The 13734-nt window shown below is 39.3% G+C and overlaps 1 protein-coding gene across 1 annotated transcript; it reads right to left on the minus strand.

Moving 5' to 3' along the window:
• Positions 1-7641: 7641 nt before the first annotated feature.
• tlr8b (toll-like receptor 8b) lies at positions 7642-12476 on the minus strand. Its single transcript, XM_077243557.1, has 2 exons — positions 12437-12476; positions 7642-11700 (listed from the first exon to the last, which is right to left on the minus strand). Exon 2 carries the CDS (start codon positions 11674-11676, stop codon positions 8629-8631), a length of 3048 nt encoding a protein of 1015 aa, XP_077099672.1. The 5' UTR covers positions 11677-11700; positions 12437-12476; the 3' UTR covers positions 7642-8628.
• Between the last annotated feature and the right edge of the window lie 1258 nt (positions 12477-13734).

The following is a 13734-nucleotide window of genomic DNA, read 5'->3' on the forward strand; positions in this document are numbered from 1 at the left end:
GAGGACCACACACACTCATGTTCACACTACAGTGGGGTTCCCCCTCATTCAAGTCTCAGTGGGCCCCAAAACTCAACAACACAAGCAGAAGGAGTCCCAGCAACTTACAGAACAATGCTAATGAATAGAGAGAGAGCATTTTGTTTGTGCTCGTATTCTGAGTTTGTGACGAGGGAGTTGTCAAACGACTACCATCACGCTTTGTGGCTGTATGTCAGGCGCAGTATTCACTCAGGGGTGGACTGTCAGGGAAAGGCCCTGTCTCATTACACAGAAGCTGTGTGCTGGTGGGCTCTGTACATCCACCACTGGGGTTAGTGTAGGTTCCTATGGGGCCGGCATCTGTGTACTGACAGCTGGCGCTCCAGGGAGTGTCTGATGTTCACGCTCCCTGGAGCTCGGTAAGGTACTGTACTGTACTGTACTGTACTGCACTGCATATGCAGGCAACGATAAGCTGAGCCAAGTTTATGTTATCTTGTTTATATTTATACTTACAAATTATCTAATAATTATGGAAGCTTGTTTCTGCCACAGAATAAAAAGGTGATTGCGCCTTTTTATCTCGCAATTCTGATTTTTTATTTTTTTTTCAATTGTGAGTTATAAAATTTTCTCAGAATCTTGAGTTTAAATCTTACAATTCTGACTTTATAACACGTGATTTCGAGTTATAAAGTCAGAATTGTTAGATATAAACTAAAAATTCCGAGAAAACAATTTTTTTTCACTCAGAATTGGACTTTAGGGCCCAGTTTTACAGACAGGGCTTAGACTTAGCCAGTATTAGGCCTTAGGTCAATTAGGACATTTAAGTAGCTTTTATAAATGTGCCTTAGAAAAAAAAATCATTACTTGTGTGTATCTTGAGACAAAACAATGGCACTGTCATATTTTAAGATATATCAGTGTAAGCTCAAACATGCATTGTGCTTTCACATCTGTAGTTCGGTTCATTTGGTCCAGACTAAGGGCGATTTGGTCCGAATTCAGGCGTTTTGGTTCCTTTTCACACCACACTGATTGCTCTGGTCCGAATCAGATGATAGGCTTGTTCGACTTGAACCGGGTGTGAGATTTTTTATAGTCACTTATTTGCTTTAAAAAGTCTTTTAAAATGTCAATGACATCATACACATAGTACGATCAGAGAACTGCTTTACGGCAATCCTTCAGTCACTTTGGTGCTTTCGCACTCTGCACTTTCTTGTCTCTCGAGGCATCGACAACACAGCTGACACAGGTAAATACACATGCTAGAAGATTTAAGTCCGCCTGAACATTCTGGTCCCGCTTCGGATGCCACGATGCCATCAGGTGGTATGTCGTAACAGTCCTTCACTGACCAATCAGCGTCCATTAGCAGAATGCTAGCGTGTTATGGGCAACAACAACTCAACCTGTAAGAAATCAAAAGGACATAAGTACTCGTTCATTCAACTTTCGATCTATAACACCTGTTGAACTTGCAAAACCTACATTCAAATCTGAGATTTCTCAACGGCAATCGGGTGAAAGAGACAAATTTAGCCGTCTAGCCCCATAGACTCCCATTCATTTTGCACTCGGACGATTGCCACCCAGTGGAACTCTGGTGGAACTACAACCGAAATTTGGTACAATAATAATAGGGAGTGGCCAGGCTTTCCGTAGACGGACTTTGATGTTGCTAAACAGTGTCATGCTCATCATCCATAATGACTACGGCAGCTGGTTTAGTCCAAAAATGCGCAGTTCTTTGGCACTCGGGTGTGCGATTGCTGCTTTCACACCTGCCCAAACAAACCGCAGCAAGGGGGAAAACAAACTATAGTGCGATTCAACCGAACTAAATGAGGCAGGTGGCAAAGCGCCCTTAGGCCGTGTGTCCACCAAAGCATTTTTAGCCAGATGAAAACAAGGGACGCTCTGCTGAAAACGCCTAGCTGTGGGCGCTTGAGAGCCTTTTGGCAGCACAGCGTTTTTTCAGTTGAGACGATTCGTTGCCATGATACAGAATATATTCGCAGCACAGTTTACTAATTTGTTTCATACTAAAAATTCATTTTTCTTCCATTTTGTTTGGTTAGCTCTTCTGGTTGACGTCGTTGTTCAGATTGGAATTGTTCAAATATCACACCGACCAACAGTCACAACATTCTTTCTGTACAACGACATCAACCAGCAGAGTTAACCGAACAAAATGGATGAAAAATAAATTTGTAGTATGAAACAAATTATCTGCGAAATCAGTTACAAGTAAACTGCTGCGGATATTCTGTATCATTGCAACGAATCGTCTCAACTGAAAAAACGCGGCCCTGCCAAAACGCTCTGAAGGCCCAGTGCTAGGCGTTTTCAGCAGAGCGTCCAGTGTTATGGCTGAAATAAAAAGTTATCTTAAGATTTCAAAACATCTTATCTATTCTGACTATTCATTTTGGTGTAGCATAAAACAGTGATGTATGCAATGTCGTGTGACGTGTTTACATAAGTGGTTTTTTAACCTGTGCAGAGAGATGTGCGAGAAAATTTTGTTGAGGGAAATGTATCTATTACCTATGGAAGCTTGTTTCCGCCACTAAATAAATAAATAATAATAATTGCGACTTTTTTTCTCACAATTGCGCGTTTACATCTCGCAATTCTCACTTTATTTCTCAGAATTGCGTGATATAAAGTCAGAATTATGAGATATAAAGTCAGAATTGTGAGATATAAACTATTCTGAGAGGAAAAAAGTCCGTATTTTTTCCCCCATAGAATTGGACTTTATAACTCGCAATTGAGAGTTTATATCTCACAATTCTGACTTTATATCTCACAATTCTGACTTTATATCACACAATTGACACTTTATATTACGCAATTCTGACTTTATATCTCACAATTCTGACTTTATATCCCGCAATTCTGAGAAATAAAGTGAGAATTGGGAGATCTAAACTCGCAATTGTGAGAAAAAAAGTCAGAATTGTGAGATAAAAAGTCGCTAGGCCTATTATTATTATTATTTATTTATTTAGTGGTGGAAGCTTCCATAATTACCAGTTTGACATTGGTTGCTTCATATTTATCATTACAATTAAAACGATGATAGCCGCGGTCCACTAAAAACAAAATGACATTTTTTCATCTTTTTTTCATTTTCGATAACGCTGCTGTCGCCCACGCGGCGACAAAAAATTTTTCTCAAATTGGCGCGAGTTTACGGTAGGCCTCAATCATAAATGAGCGTGCAGGCAGCATATCAAATTTTGAATCATTGGAAAAACTGGACGCTTGATTTTTAGGTTTAAGCAATGGAGTAGGTAAGTAGTATTTACGCCCTTTGAAACAACCCAATGCAAGGGAGGTACACTTACCTGCATTCACATCACATCACTTAAGACCAACTGTCTCTGGCTACATGTCATGCGCAGAACGGATCTGTCCTACATCATCCTCAATTCTTGTGGCAAACTTTGTGTAAACATCTAAGGTAAGCGCTAATAGGCAACAATCAAGGGTTGTGTTCGAATGGAATGCTAGTGGTTACTGCAGAGTTACACTGCATACTGTTTAATTTGTTTTATTATGTGAATTAACACCTGGGGCCTGTACCATGAAGGTAGCTGAACAAACTCGGGGTTACAGGATTAGTTTTGAGTTGACAAAACCGAACCGATGCAATCAGGCTTTATTGGTACCATGACGCAGCTCATCAACTTTCTCTGTCAACTCAGGCTTTGATCTTAACTTATGATTAATCCACGAGCGCGTGCACATAAAAGAGTGACGTCGGCACTGAACAACCCATACGCGTTCGAAATGGATAGAGCGAGAGCTATATATTTTTCCGCGCAGGAGCAAGAGATAATTATTCAAAAATATGAAGAATATAAAAGTGTTTTTCAAGCACGCAGTAACACTGTATCTGCTGCCAAAGCAAGAGAAGATTCTTGGAGGAAGATTGCTGATTGCGTTAGTGCGTAAGTTAAACAATTAATGTAAAATGATGTAATCATATTAAAAATGTATTAAATGCTAAAATAAACATGTGTGTATTCGTGTTGATATACATGCATGCATGCATACTGTACATACGTGTGTGTAGATGTATGTAAAATGTGAATGTATAGGCTATTCCTAAGAAAGATTGATATTCATATATTTTTAGATGCAACCCCAACTCCAAACGTTCTTGGCAGCAGATCAAGACAAAATATAAAAATATAATTCAAAGTGGTGAGTATTTACCACAACCTTTTATTATTTTTGTGAACATTTATTCATAAAAACTTGTTTGCAGCAAACAGAAAAAAATGTGAAATCAGGAAAACTGGGGGAGGGCCACCTCCTCAAAATTACACTGTGGCCGAGGAGTTGGCGCTGAGTAATAATAAGGGACGGCCGATTATGGATGGCATTGCAAGTGCTGTACAGTCTGACCCTGGTGCTGGCTCCTCGAAGCAAGTGACACTGGGTATGTGTGTGCAATGCATTACTAATGTTTTAAAAAGGGTTAAATTTGGCTGACTCTATTCTGCAGTAGAGGGAAATACAGTGTCCCTGTTGAAGCCAGCACACATGCACACAGTCTCCCACACAGAGGTCAGTATATGCAGCAGACAGAACACCATGAACATAGCCTGCTTTATAACAGTTATGCTTTATATTAGCCTTTTATTTATTAGGGTGAACCAAATGATGAAGACACTCTGTCTGTGTGTTCTGAGACAGTTGCTGAGGTGAATGCACTGGGCTTTTTATTACGGCACACATTTGAATGTCATAATTAAGTGACTGGCCCTTACACATCTCTTTTATTGTAGGATTTTTCACAACCTGCCCCAGAAACTGAAGCCTCTACCTCAATGGGCTACAGAAGGAATGTGAACAAGGTAATGCTTTAAACCCTTGACATAAATTACAGTCAGTCCTATGTTTGTAGATAGTCATGCCACTTTTTGTGATTTGATCAACCTCCAGAAAACTTGTAATGATCATGTTTGTGGTGGAATTGTTTCAGGTGGAAACAGACTCAGTCAGGGCCCTTTATAAAAGGAGCCTAGAACTAGACTGTGAGCTAAAGGAGCTAGACTGTGAGCTGAGGAGGCTCCAAATTAAAAAAATTAAATTGGAGATCAAACAGCTGGAAAAAACAGATCTCCGTTTGTGAACTTTTTTTTAAACAAGTAACGCTTTAGTATGAACACTATGAATGTCTATTAATGTAATTTTCTTGCTCTCTTTCTTCCTCCCTAGTCACATGACCAATAAAACAGTTTGAGTCCTATCTGCAGTGTCAGTGTGCTTTTATTAAGTAAAATATTGTGATGTGATCGCATCTCTGACAGCTGCCCCAGCTGGGTGGTCAAGTGTGATGGGGTCAATTTCATCAGGGAGAAGCTGGTTTTGTGGTGGTTCTCGTTCCTTTCTGATAGTGGCTATATTATGCAGAATGGCACATGCAGCCACTATCTGTGATGCCCGCTCTGGTGACACTCTTAAACGCCTAAGACAGTTGAAACGTGCCTTTAGGATGCCAAAGGTCATCTCGATCTTGACCCTGGTTTTACTGAGGGCCACATCGAAGCGGTTTTGTGGCCCTGTCTGGGGGTCAGGATAGGGCGTTAGCAAAAACCTCTGGCATGCATAACCTCTATCTCCTACCAACAGGCCATCAAAAAGCCCTGTCATAGAACAGAAAAGGGGAAAAATTTGTAAGTTTTGCCATTAAAATAAAAAATGTAAAGTGTACTGTACCAAATTTAACTTGCCTTCCTCAAAGCGCTGACACAAAATAGACTCACGGAAAATGCGTGTGTCATGCACTGAGCCAGGCCATTTGGAATCCAAGCTTGTGATCATGCATTCATGATCACAAGTCATCTGCAGATGAAATGTACAGTAAATCATTGTCCTATCTGTTAGTTACTATTTATTTAAAGATTGATCTCAATGCAAATAAAAATAATTTCACATAGGGTATAGTAGCCCTACCTGAACATTAAGGCTGTGAAAGGACTTTCTGTTCACATAATCAAAAAAAAATTTGTGTGAAAGGCTACATTTGTTCATGTGATGTCACCCTATCAATATATCTTACCGGCAATTTTATAAAAGCCCTCTTTTATGGACATGGTGGATAAATGTCCAGGGAACACAATGAAGCTATTTATGTACCCCTGCAGAGCGAGGACCACCTTGCGAATTGTTCGACAGACCGTGTTTTTCCCTAGATTCTCTGCATCACCGACCGCATACAAGTATGTACCACTTGCAAAAAACCGCAACGCAATACATACCATTTGCGGTACATTAAGTGCATGGCTTCGACGAGTAACATTTGTTATGTGCGGCTCAAGAAGTTCGCAAAGATAAGACATTCCTTCCGCGGAAAATCTGTATCTTTCATACAAGTAAATATCAGGAAAGTCAAAGGGATTTTGTCTGTCCCTATAAACTCTTTCTCTACGAAGTGCTCGTCTAACAATTTGCGCGGAGATGTCCACGGGATTTGGGAGAAAAGGTGAAGCCATTGCAACAGAGAACAGACGCTGGGAATCAGTTACGTCACCTATATGTTTCTTTGCTCACAGCTGATTGGTCAAACTTCAGTCTGAGCTCTCGAATCCAGAACTTAACCTGCCCCGGAGCAGGCTAGCCGTGCAGCGTAAGATACCATGGCAACGAACCCCGATTAAAGCCGAGCTGCTTTCATAGTACCTAAAACCCAGAGTTGGCGGAAACTAAGCTGAAACATAGCTGGCTAGCCACCTAAACCGGCTTCATGGTACAGGCCCCAGGCCTATGCCGTATACAATAATAAGGCCTACGTTTTAAACATTAGTATAGACCTTATGTAGCCACGCCCCTTTTCAGCGCTGAGCTCGTTCTTGCGTAGTTATGAATGAACGGCTCGTTTAAAAAAATTCCAAGGTCCATTTGTTAAGACACATGCTTTATAATGTTTATGATAAACATTACAATGCTCATGATAACTTCCATTAACTCTACAATAAGTAAATCCACTTCACCAGCTAATTAGTCCTGGACAGCGATGCCATAGAATAGAAATATACAGAGCGACTGCAAAAACGGAAGTTCAAAGACAATATTCTAAAGATGGCGGCGCCCTCGTTTCTCTGGTGCATAAGGTCTATACTATATTGTTTTTTGTTTTACATATTTCATAATAGCAAATAGAATTAGTATGGTAGTATGCTATTCCAAACATAACCATTTTTATTTATAATTTCAATGTGTCTAAATATTTTTAGATATGCATGTCCTACATGAAATTAACATTTTAATGTACGAATTGAATGTGGTTTATTCAAATGTGATTATGGCTCTGGCTATAACCATATGAGGGTGTTAAATGGAACTACTCTATTTTCCCTTGCTTTTACCATTGATTATTTAGGGACTTTAAGTTAACTTCATTTATTCATGAAAGTATTCCATATGATGCACTTTAGGGCCTAAGTTTTTGCTTTCTTTCTCCTGGATCCCCCCAAGTAGATGTGTGATTTTTGGGCAGTTAAGCTCATCATACTGCACAATATTGTTCAGCAAGAATACAGTGTAGTAGCCTAGGTTCTCGTAATGCTGGAAATGAAACTGGTCCATCAGAACTTTATCTACTTTCTTACAATAGAAAGAGTTAGCAGCAGAGTTGTTCTCCAGAACCCACTGCCCTCGCTGTGATCCGCACCTTGTGTCAGCATCACCTAGATAGAGACATTATTTCTCTCACCCTTTTTTTATACGCCCACAGTTTTCATTTTGCATTCATTTCATTGCCTGGAGTCATGAATTTTTCATCACTGGTTTCATGATGAATAAAAGATGAAAAAGGGAAGGACGTAGAGAGCTGGAGTATCTGTGTGTTTGTGTATCGTAACTATGTGAGTCCACAAAAGGCACTGATAAAAATCTGTCACCACGCTGTATCGTTCTCTAGAGTGATAAAGTACATCACAGTATTTCCTGTACAAATGTGACTCTGATTGCACCATAACTGAGGCTGATGGGAAGTTGTTAAAATTAGTTTAAGAAGGAAGTTACTGCATTGGTAAGGAAGGTCTTCTTGACACAGAATGGCGAAAATCTCATGACACATTGGTTTCATTAGATAAGCACTTGGTAATGAGTAGTGTGTTACTTGTTACATTTATCAGATTATTTAGTCATTAGTAAAACAAAGCATTACTTGATCAATTTGCACCATGACATCAGTGTTACTTTTTCCAAATATGCAATGTGCATTACTTTTCTATTTATTTAATTAGTTGATTTTATTTGCTTAATTCATTTTCCGATGTACAGAAAAAGTAAAAGCATAATGGGAATGTAGTTCTAGGGAGTGTGTCATACTAATGGAAGAAAAGTTTTTTTTTTTTTTGCTCTGGAGAAGAGAGATTCAGGTAGCTGATGGTGGGAAAAAATAACTCAAAAGTAACTCAAAACATTACTTTCCGTTAAAATGTATGGCAGTTTTTATAATGAGTAACACTTTACTTTTATAAATATACTAATTTTAAACAATATATTTACTAATACAAATAAATGTGAAAACTTCCCCAATGCTAATGGTAATCACAAATAGTTCAGGAGGAAGAAGTAGACTATTTAAACAGAAAGTTCAAATTTTTTACCAGTTCACCGTCCGCTGAAGTAGTTTTTAAACATTTTGCTTTGCACACCTTGACTCTCAAACCTAACTGCATTTCTCAGGCTCTGCCAAAACCAGCCTTCCGCCGCTGGGTTTCTGGGCCACTCTAGCACACTCTGTCCACACAGGCAGCGCCGCAAGTTTAAGATTCTTGACTGCCGAAGAACCGGTTCCAACAAAACCAACACCATCACGTCCACACCCTCTTCCAGCAGCTTTTGCTGTGCTAGGAAAGCCGCCATCTTAAAAATCCCACTGTGAACAAATCCCTCTGTCAACACAAATATCGTCTTCCGACTCCGGTGTACGCTCTGGTTCAGGTTATCCATGATCGGTGTACCAGGAGTCCAATCTCTTTCTGCCAGACAGAGTGGACGAACTCCTCTTCCTCTATCTTCCAACTCAAAACGCAAGTGGTTCAGTACCCAATCTGCCACCATTGGATCCTCGGTGTCATACAAAACAAAGGCATCATAGGTGCAGTCAGTCGTCTTCAAGTAATAACTTTTAATTTTGGCTCTCCAGAAATTATAAATGTAGGATATGTACCAGTAGAACACATGTATTGCGATAGTTGAAGACATCATGGCAATGATGATAGATGAGGTGAGTACATATAGGATTTGATCAATACTATTGTTGATGCAGGCATTTTTAAAGTCCAGATTGACCATTGGATGTCCCCTTTTGGATTCCGGAAGGTCGCACAAGATGTCCGTTGCTAGACGTGGAATAACAGTGTCACTTTTCTCTAACCAGAGAATGAAGTCCAGAAGGTCACAGGAGCAGTGGATAGGGTTTCTCTGCAGGTACAGTGTTCGTAGGTAGTGATCATTACCTGTCTGGAAGGAAGTGTCACTGATATGTTTTAAGTGGTTGAAAGCAAGATTAAGGATCATCAAGCTTTTGACATCTTTGAGAATGCTGTGTTTCAACGTGACGATCAGATTATGACTCAAGTCTAAGACCCTCAATGAATTTGTATGTTTTGATAGTTTTCTAGTGACTTTACTCAATTTGTTCTTGCTTAGATCCAGAGTCTCCAACTGGGGTAAATATTTGAGCTGTTCCCACTCAAAATCAGCAAGTGTGTTCCTGCTCATGCCAAGATATTTAAGCGTACATGGAAAATAGCTGAAAATATCGTCTGGTATTTCGGAAAGTTTGTTAAAGGATATATCGAGATGTGTTAGGTTTGAAAGAGACTTAAAAAGACCTTTAAATCCACGGTCCTTCTTCCACATTATATCTAGTCGATTGGCTTGAAACTGTAGCTCCTTCAGGGAGTCGCTCCGAAGTGTCTTATTGGTCAGTGTATTTATCTCATTCCAACTGAGATTCAGCACTTTGAGGAACTGAAGGTTTTCCAGGAATGTCAGAGTGTTCCTGACACCCGCCACCTCAAAGTAATGATTGTTGTGACTCAAATCCAAAACTTCTAATTCTTTCAGTTCATTCAGTGCTGAATCTGAACGCATGTAGACTCTGTTGTGAGACAAGTCAAGGTACTTCAGCTTGGGAAAGTGAGGAAACTCTGTACCATTAAAATATGAAGCAATGAAGTTGGAGGAAAGATTGAGGCAAGTGATATTCTCTGTTCCTGTGAAGAAAATTGGATTGATGTGGTAAATGTTGTTCCTACTGAGGTCCAAAACTGGTCCTGTTGCCAGACACTCAGGTTTGGTAAACGGTGGGTAATTGCGGAACTGTTCATTTGTGTGAATGTAGGGGCCTTCACGGCGGTTTCCGTCATCATCATCAGAAAGAATGCCACTTCTACACCGTTGTCTGGGAATAGGACTTGTAAATGTTAGCCTGTTGTCAATCAACGAAATCAAAGACAGGTTGTGAAAGTTCCTGAACAATGAGAGATTGACCTGTTGGAGAAAGTTAACTCCCAAGTTTAGAACGGATAGGTTTCTCAAACCAAACAGAGGTCGGAGATTTTCCTCACAAAGATTGTGGAAAATGTAGCCTTCCATATGAAGTGCTTGCAGTGATTTCAAACTAGCAAAACCTTTTGAGAGTTTAATTCTTGGGTAAAATGTTTGAGACGGATTGTTGTATGAGAAATCTACAACTTCCACTTGTGGGAGGACACTGAAAAATTGTCCGCTTTCAAATTCACTAATCAATGAGTTGAAGGAAAGATACAAGTACTTTAACATAGTAAGATTCCGGAACCATGACGAGTCGATTGTTTGTAAAGAATTTCCAGACAGTCGTAGGTCCTGCAGTTGGGATAGTTCATTGAAAGCATCCGGATGAATCTGTAGAGCGTTATTCTTTGTCTGACAGGTAGTGCATGGGAAAGGAGCGGTAAAACAAAAAGGGCAGTTTCCAGATAAATCAAGCACTTTCAGGTTTGTTAGACTGTTCAGGTCAGAGGCATGAACTTGCTCAATCCTATTTAAGAGAAGTGAGAGTTTTTGGAGGGATCTGGGTAAAGCAGACGGTATTTTCTGTATTCTATTTCTAGAAAGTTCTAGCACAGTTAGTTGTAAATGTTGAAATGTTTCATTGTGAATTGCCAGTTCTATTCTTGCATCATGATAGCAGTTCTTATTTAATGTCAAAACTTTGAGTTTCTTTGTTCCTACAAAGTCTGATGGTCCAATTTTCTTGATACGGTTCGAATTGAGGCTCAGCCATTGCAGTCCAGGAGGGAGGTCTCTAGGAATTGCTGAAATCTTATTATGGTCGAGTAGCAAAGTCTCCAGGTAGGCCAATCTTGAGAAAATCCCTTTGTCTTTGTCAAGGCATTTTTCAATTTGATTCTTTCTGAGGTTTATCTGTGTAACGTTAGTCAGATTCCAAAAGGCATCCTTTGGGAGGTAATGTATTTCATTGTTCGCAAAGTCTAGTTCAGTTGTATTCCAGATCAGGTTTTTCGGGATTCTTTTCAAAGATCTTTCTGAACAGTCCAAGACAACAGAGCTGTTGTTAAGTTTCACATCACATGGAAGCTTTCTCCAAGCCCAGATGAGGCCTTGAGACGAGTGGGCGGTACATATCAAAATGAACACAAATATCATTTTCTTGAGATTGTGGAGAGACTCCTGTGAATGAGAGGATGTATTGATTGAGAGAATCCATTATTCGTAGTTACTTTCTGAAGCACAGTCATAAAGAGCAGGGAATTACATTGTTAAATGTAAACTAACCATAATGAAAAAAATACCCATATCAACTAAAATTGGAGGAGAAACGCATATTTTGTTTTTAGTGTCAAAGGCTTTGCATCCAATCAAACTATAGCATTTTAGTGCAAATTCTTCTGTCACTTGGTTAAAAAAAAGCTAGTCAAATTGGGTATATGCCAACCTGGAAAGGTTTCGTGGCATGCTCTCATCCTCAACGCAACGCAAGTTTTATCTGGAAATTTTGTTTTTGGAGTATAGAGAGGTTATGGAAAGGAATGAAAATAAAATTTGGTGAAAGTGTTTACTTATTATAGAACCAAAATATTATAGAACTGATGTTTTTTTATATTTACACTACACTTTAATAGTTTGGGTTCTGTAAGATATTTTTATGGTTTTGAAAAAAGTGTCTTATTCTCACAAGGCTGCATTTATTTGATTTTTTTTAAATGTATTTCTGTGATGGAAAAGCTGAATTTTTAGCAGCCATTATAGTCTCACACTATCCTTCAGAAATCATTCTAATATGCTGGTTTGGTGCTCAAAAACATTTCTTATCATTATAAATTTTAAGCACTTTTCAAAAAAATAAATCTGATCCCAAATTTTGATCGGCTGCGTAGTTGTATAACAGATCAGAAAGTGTGCTTACCAGAGCAGTCCGTAGAAAGGAAAGGCATGGTTAAGGGATATCTGTCAGCTTTTTTAACTGACTGTAGTTTCAGAATGCTTCCTTATTTGTGTGAACCAAAGAAACGATGCAGTTTTAATCTGTGTGCCTTAAAGGGATAGTTCGCCTGAAAAAGAAAATTATGTCATTGTTTTTAACCCTATTGACTTTAATTGTAAATGAAAACAATTTGGCATTTTTCTAAATAGATTATTTTGTGTTCCATAGAAGAACAAATCATAGGGTTGGAACAACACGAGGGTGAGCAAATGATTCAGAATTCCCATTTGTATATACACAGCTATTTTTGAATGACTGTCAATTAAGAAAGACAGCTTGCTGTCATGTGTAGTTCCAGGACCTTAACTAAATCTTGACCTTGGTTGAGTTTGGATGGAAATTATGGGTTTTTCTCATGTTTTATCTCAGTTCCTAGTCAAAGAATTTTAATTGGGCCAAAGTTGTTTTTATTATCCTTCAACAATATTATATTTTACAACAATTTGCAGAAAATTACTGCTAACATAGACAGGCGTATTGTTAGACTGACCAAACCAAAATACCTAAAACCTAAAGAATAGTAAACGTTCAACTCAAAGTCAATAGTAATCCTTTCTTAACCTTCTAATCCTACTTGATCCAGTACGTCAGATCTACTATCCTCAATTGAAACGGTAACATTGTGAGCATTGCCAGCAGATCTAAACAATAACCTAATCTGCAAACACTCAGCAGTCTGTTTCTTCTGTTTGCACAGCTCTCCAGCAATGGCTAAAATCCCCCCTAATCAGCTCTACAGACACCAGGAGTATGCAAGGCCAGACTGGCACTCATCGCATGCGGAGCTGCGAGTGCATTAGTATGCCGTGGAGAAACACGGTGACTGTGAGTGGACACTCCAGCAATTAGATGCATAGCACTTTGTGTGAACCCGCAGAGGTGCCAGTGCTCATATTCTGCTCAGCACCTGGGGGCAGCTTTCATGCATTGCTTTCCAACCGCCGCTACGTGTTCCACATACAGATCGGACCATTATTAATTTTAAATGTGTTGTATCCATGCCACAGTCTTTGGTATTTCTGATCAGTAGGGATGAGGTATGGAGATGAACAAGGCATGGTTCATTATATAGGCGTGTTTTACTCTGTAATTTGTTGCTTTACTCGTTTCAGCACCATGCATTGTGTTAGTGCTGGTGTTTAGCATGCCATTTTTATGTGCATTGGTGACATCATAAGTTAGATTAAAGTGTTACCACTTTGTTTTCTGGGAACTGTGTA

This window comes from Siphateles boraxobius, unplaced genomic scaffold, assembly GCF_051911475.1.
Source record: "Siphateles boraxobius isolate OS27281-9 unplaced genomic scaffold, OSU_SipBor_1 25, whole genome shotgun sequence".
Taxonomy (NCBI): Eukaryota; Metazoa; Chordata; class Actinopteri; order Cypriniformes; family Leuciscidae; genus Siphateles; species Siphateles boraxobius.

Excerpts from the sequence above, each read along its gene's own strand:
- tlr8b (XM_077243557.1), bottom strand. The coding sequence starts at position 11,676 with ATGATATTTGTGTTCATTTTGATATGTACCGCCCACTCGTCTCAAGGC.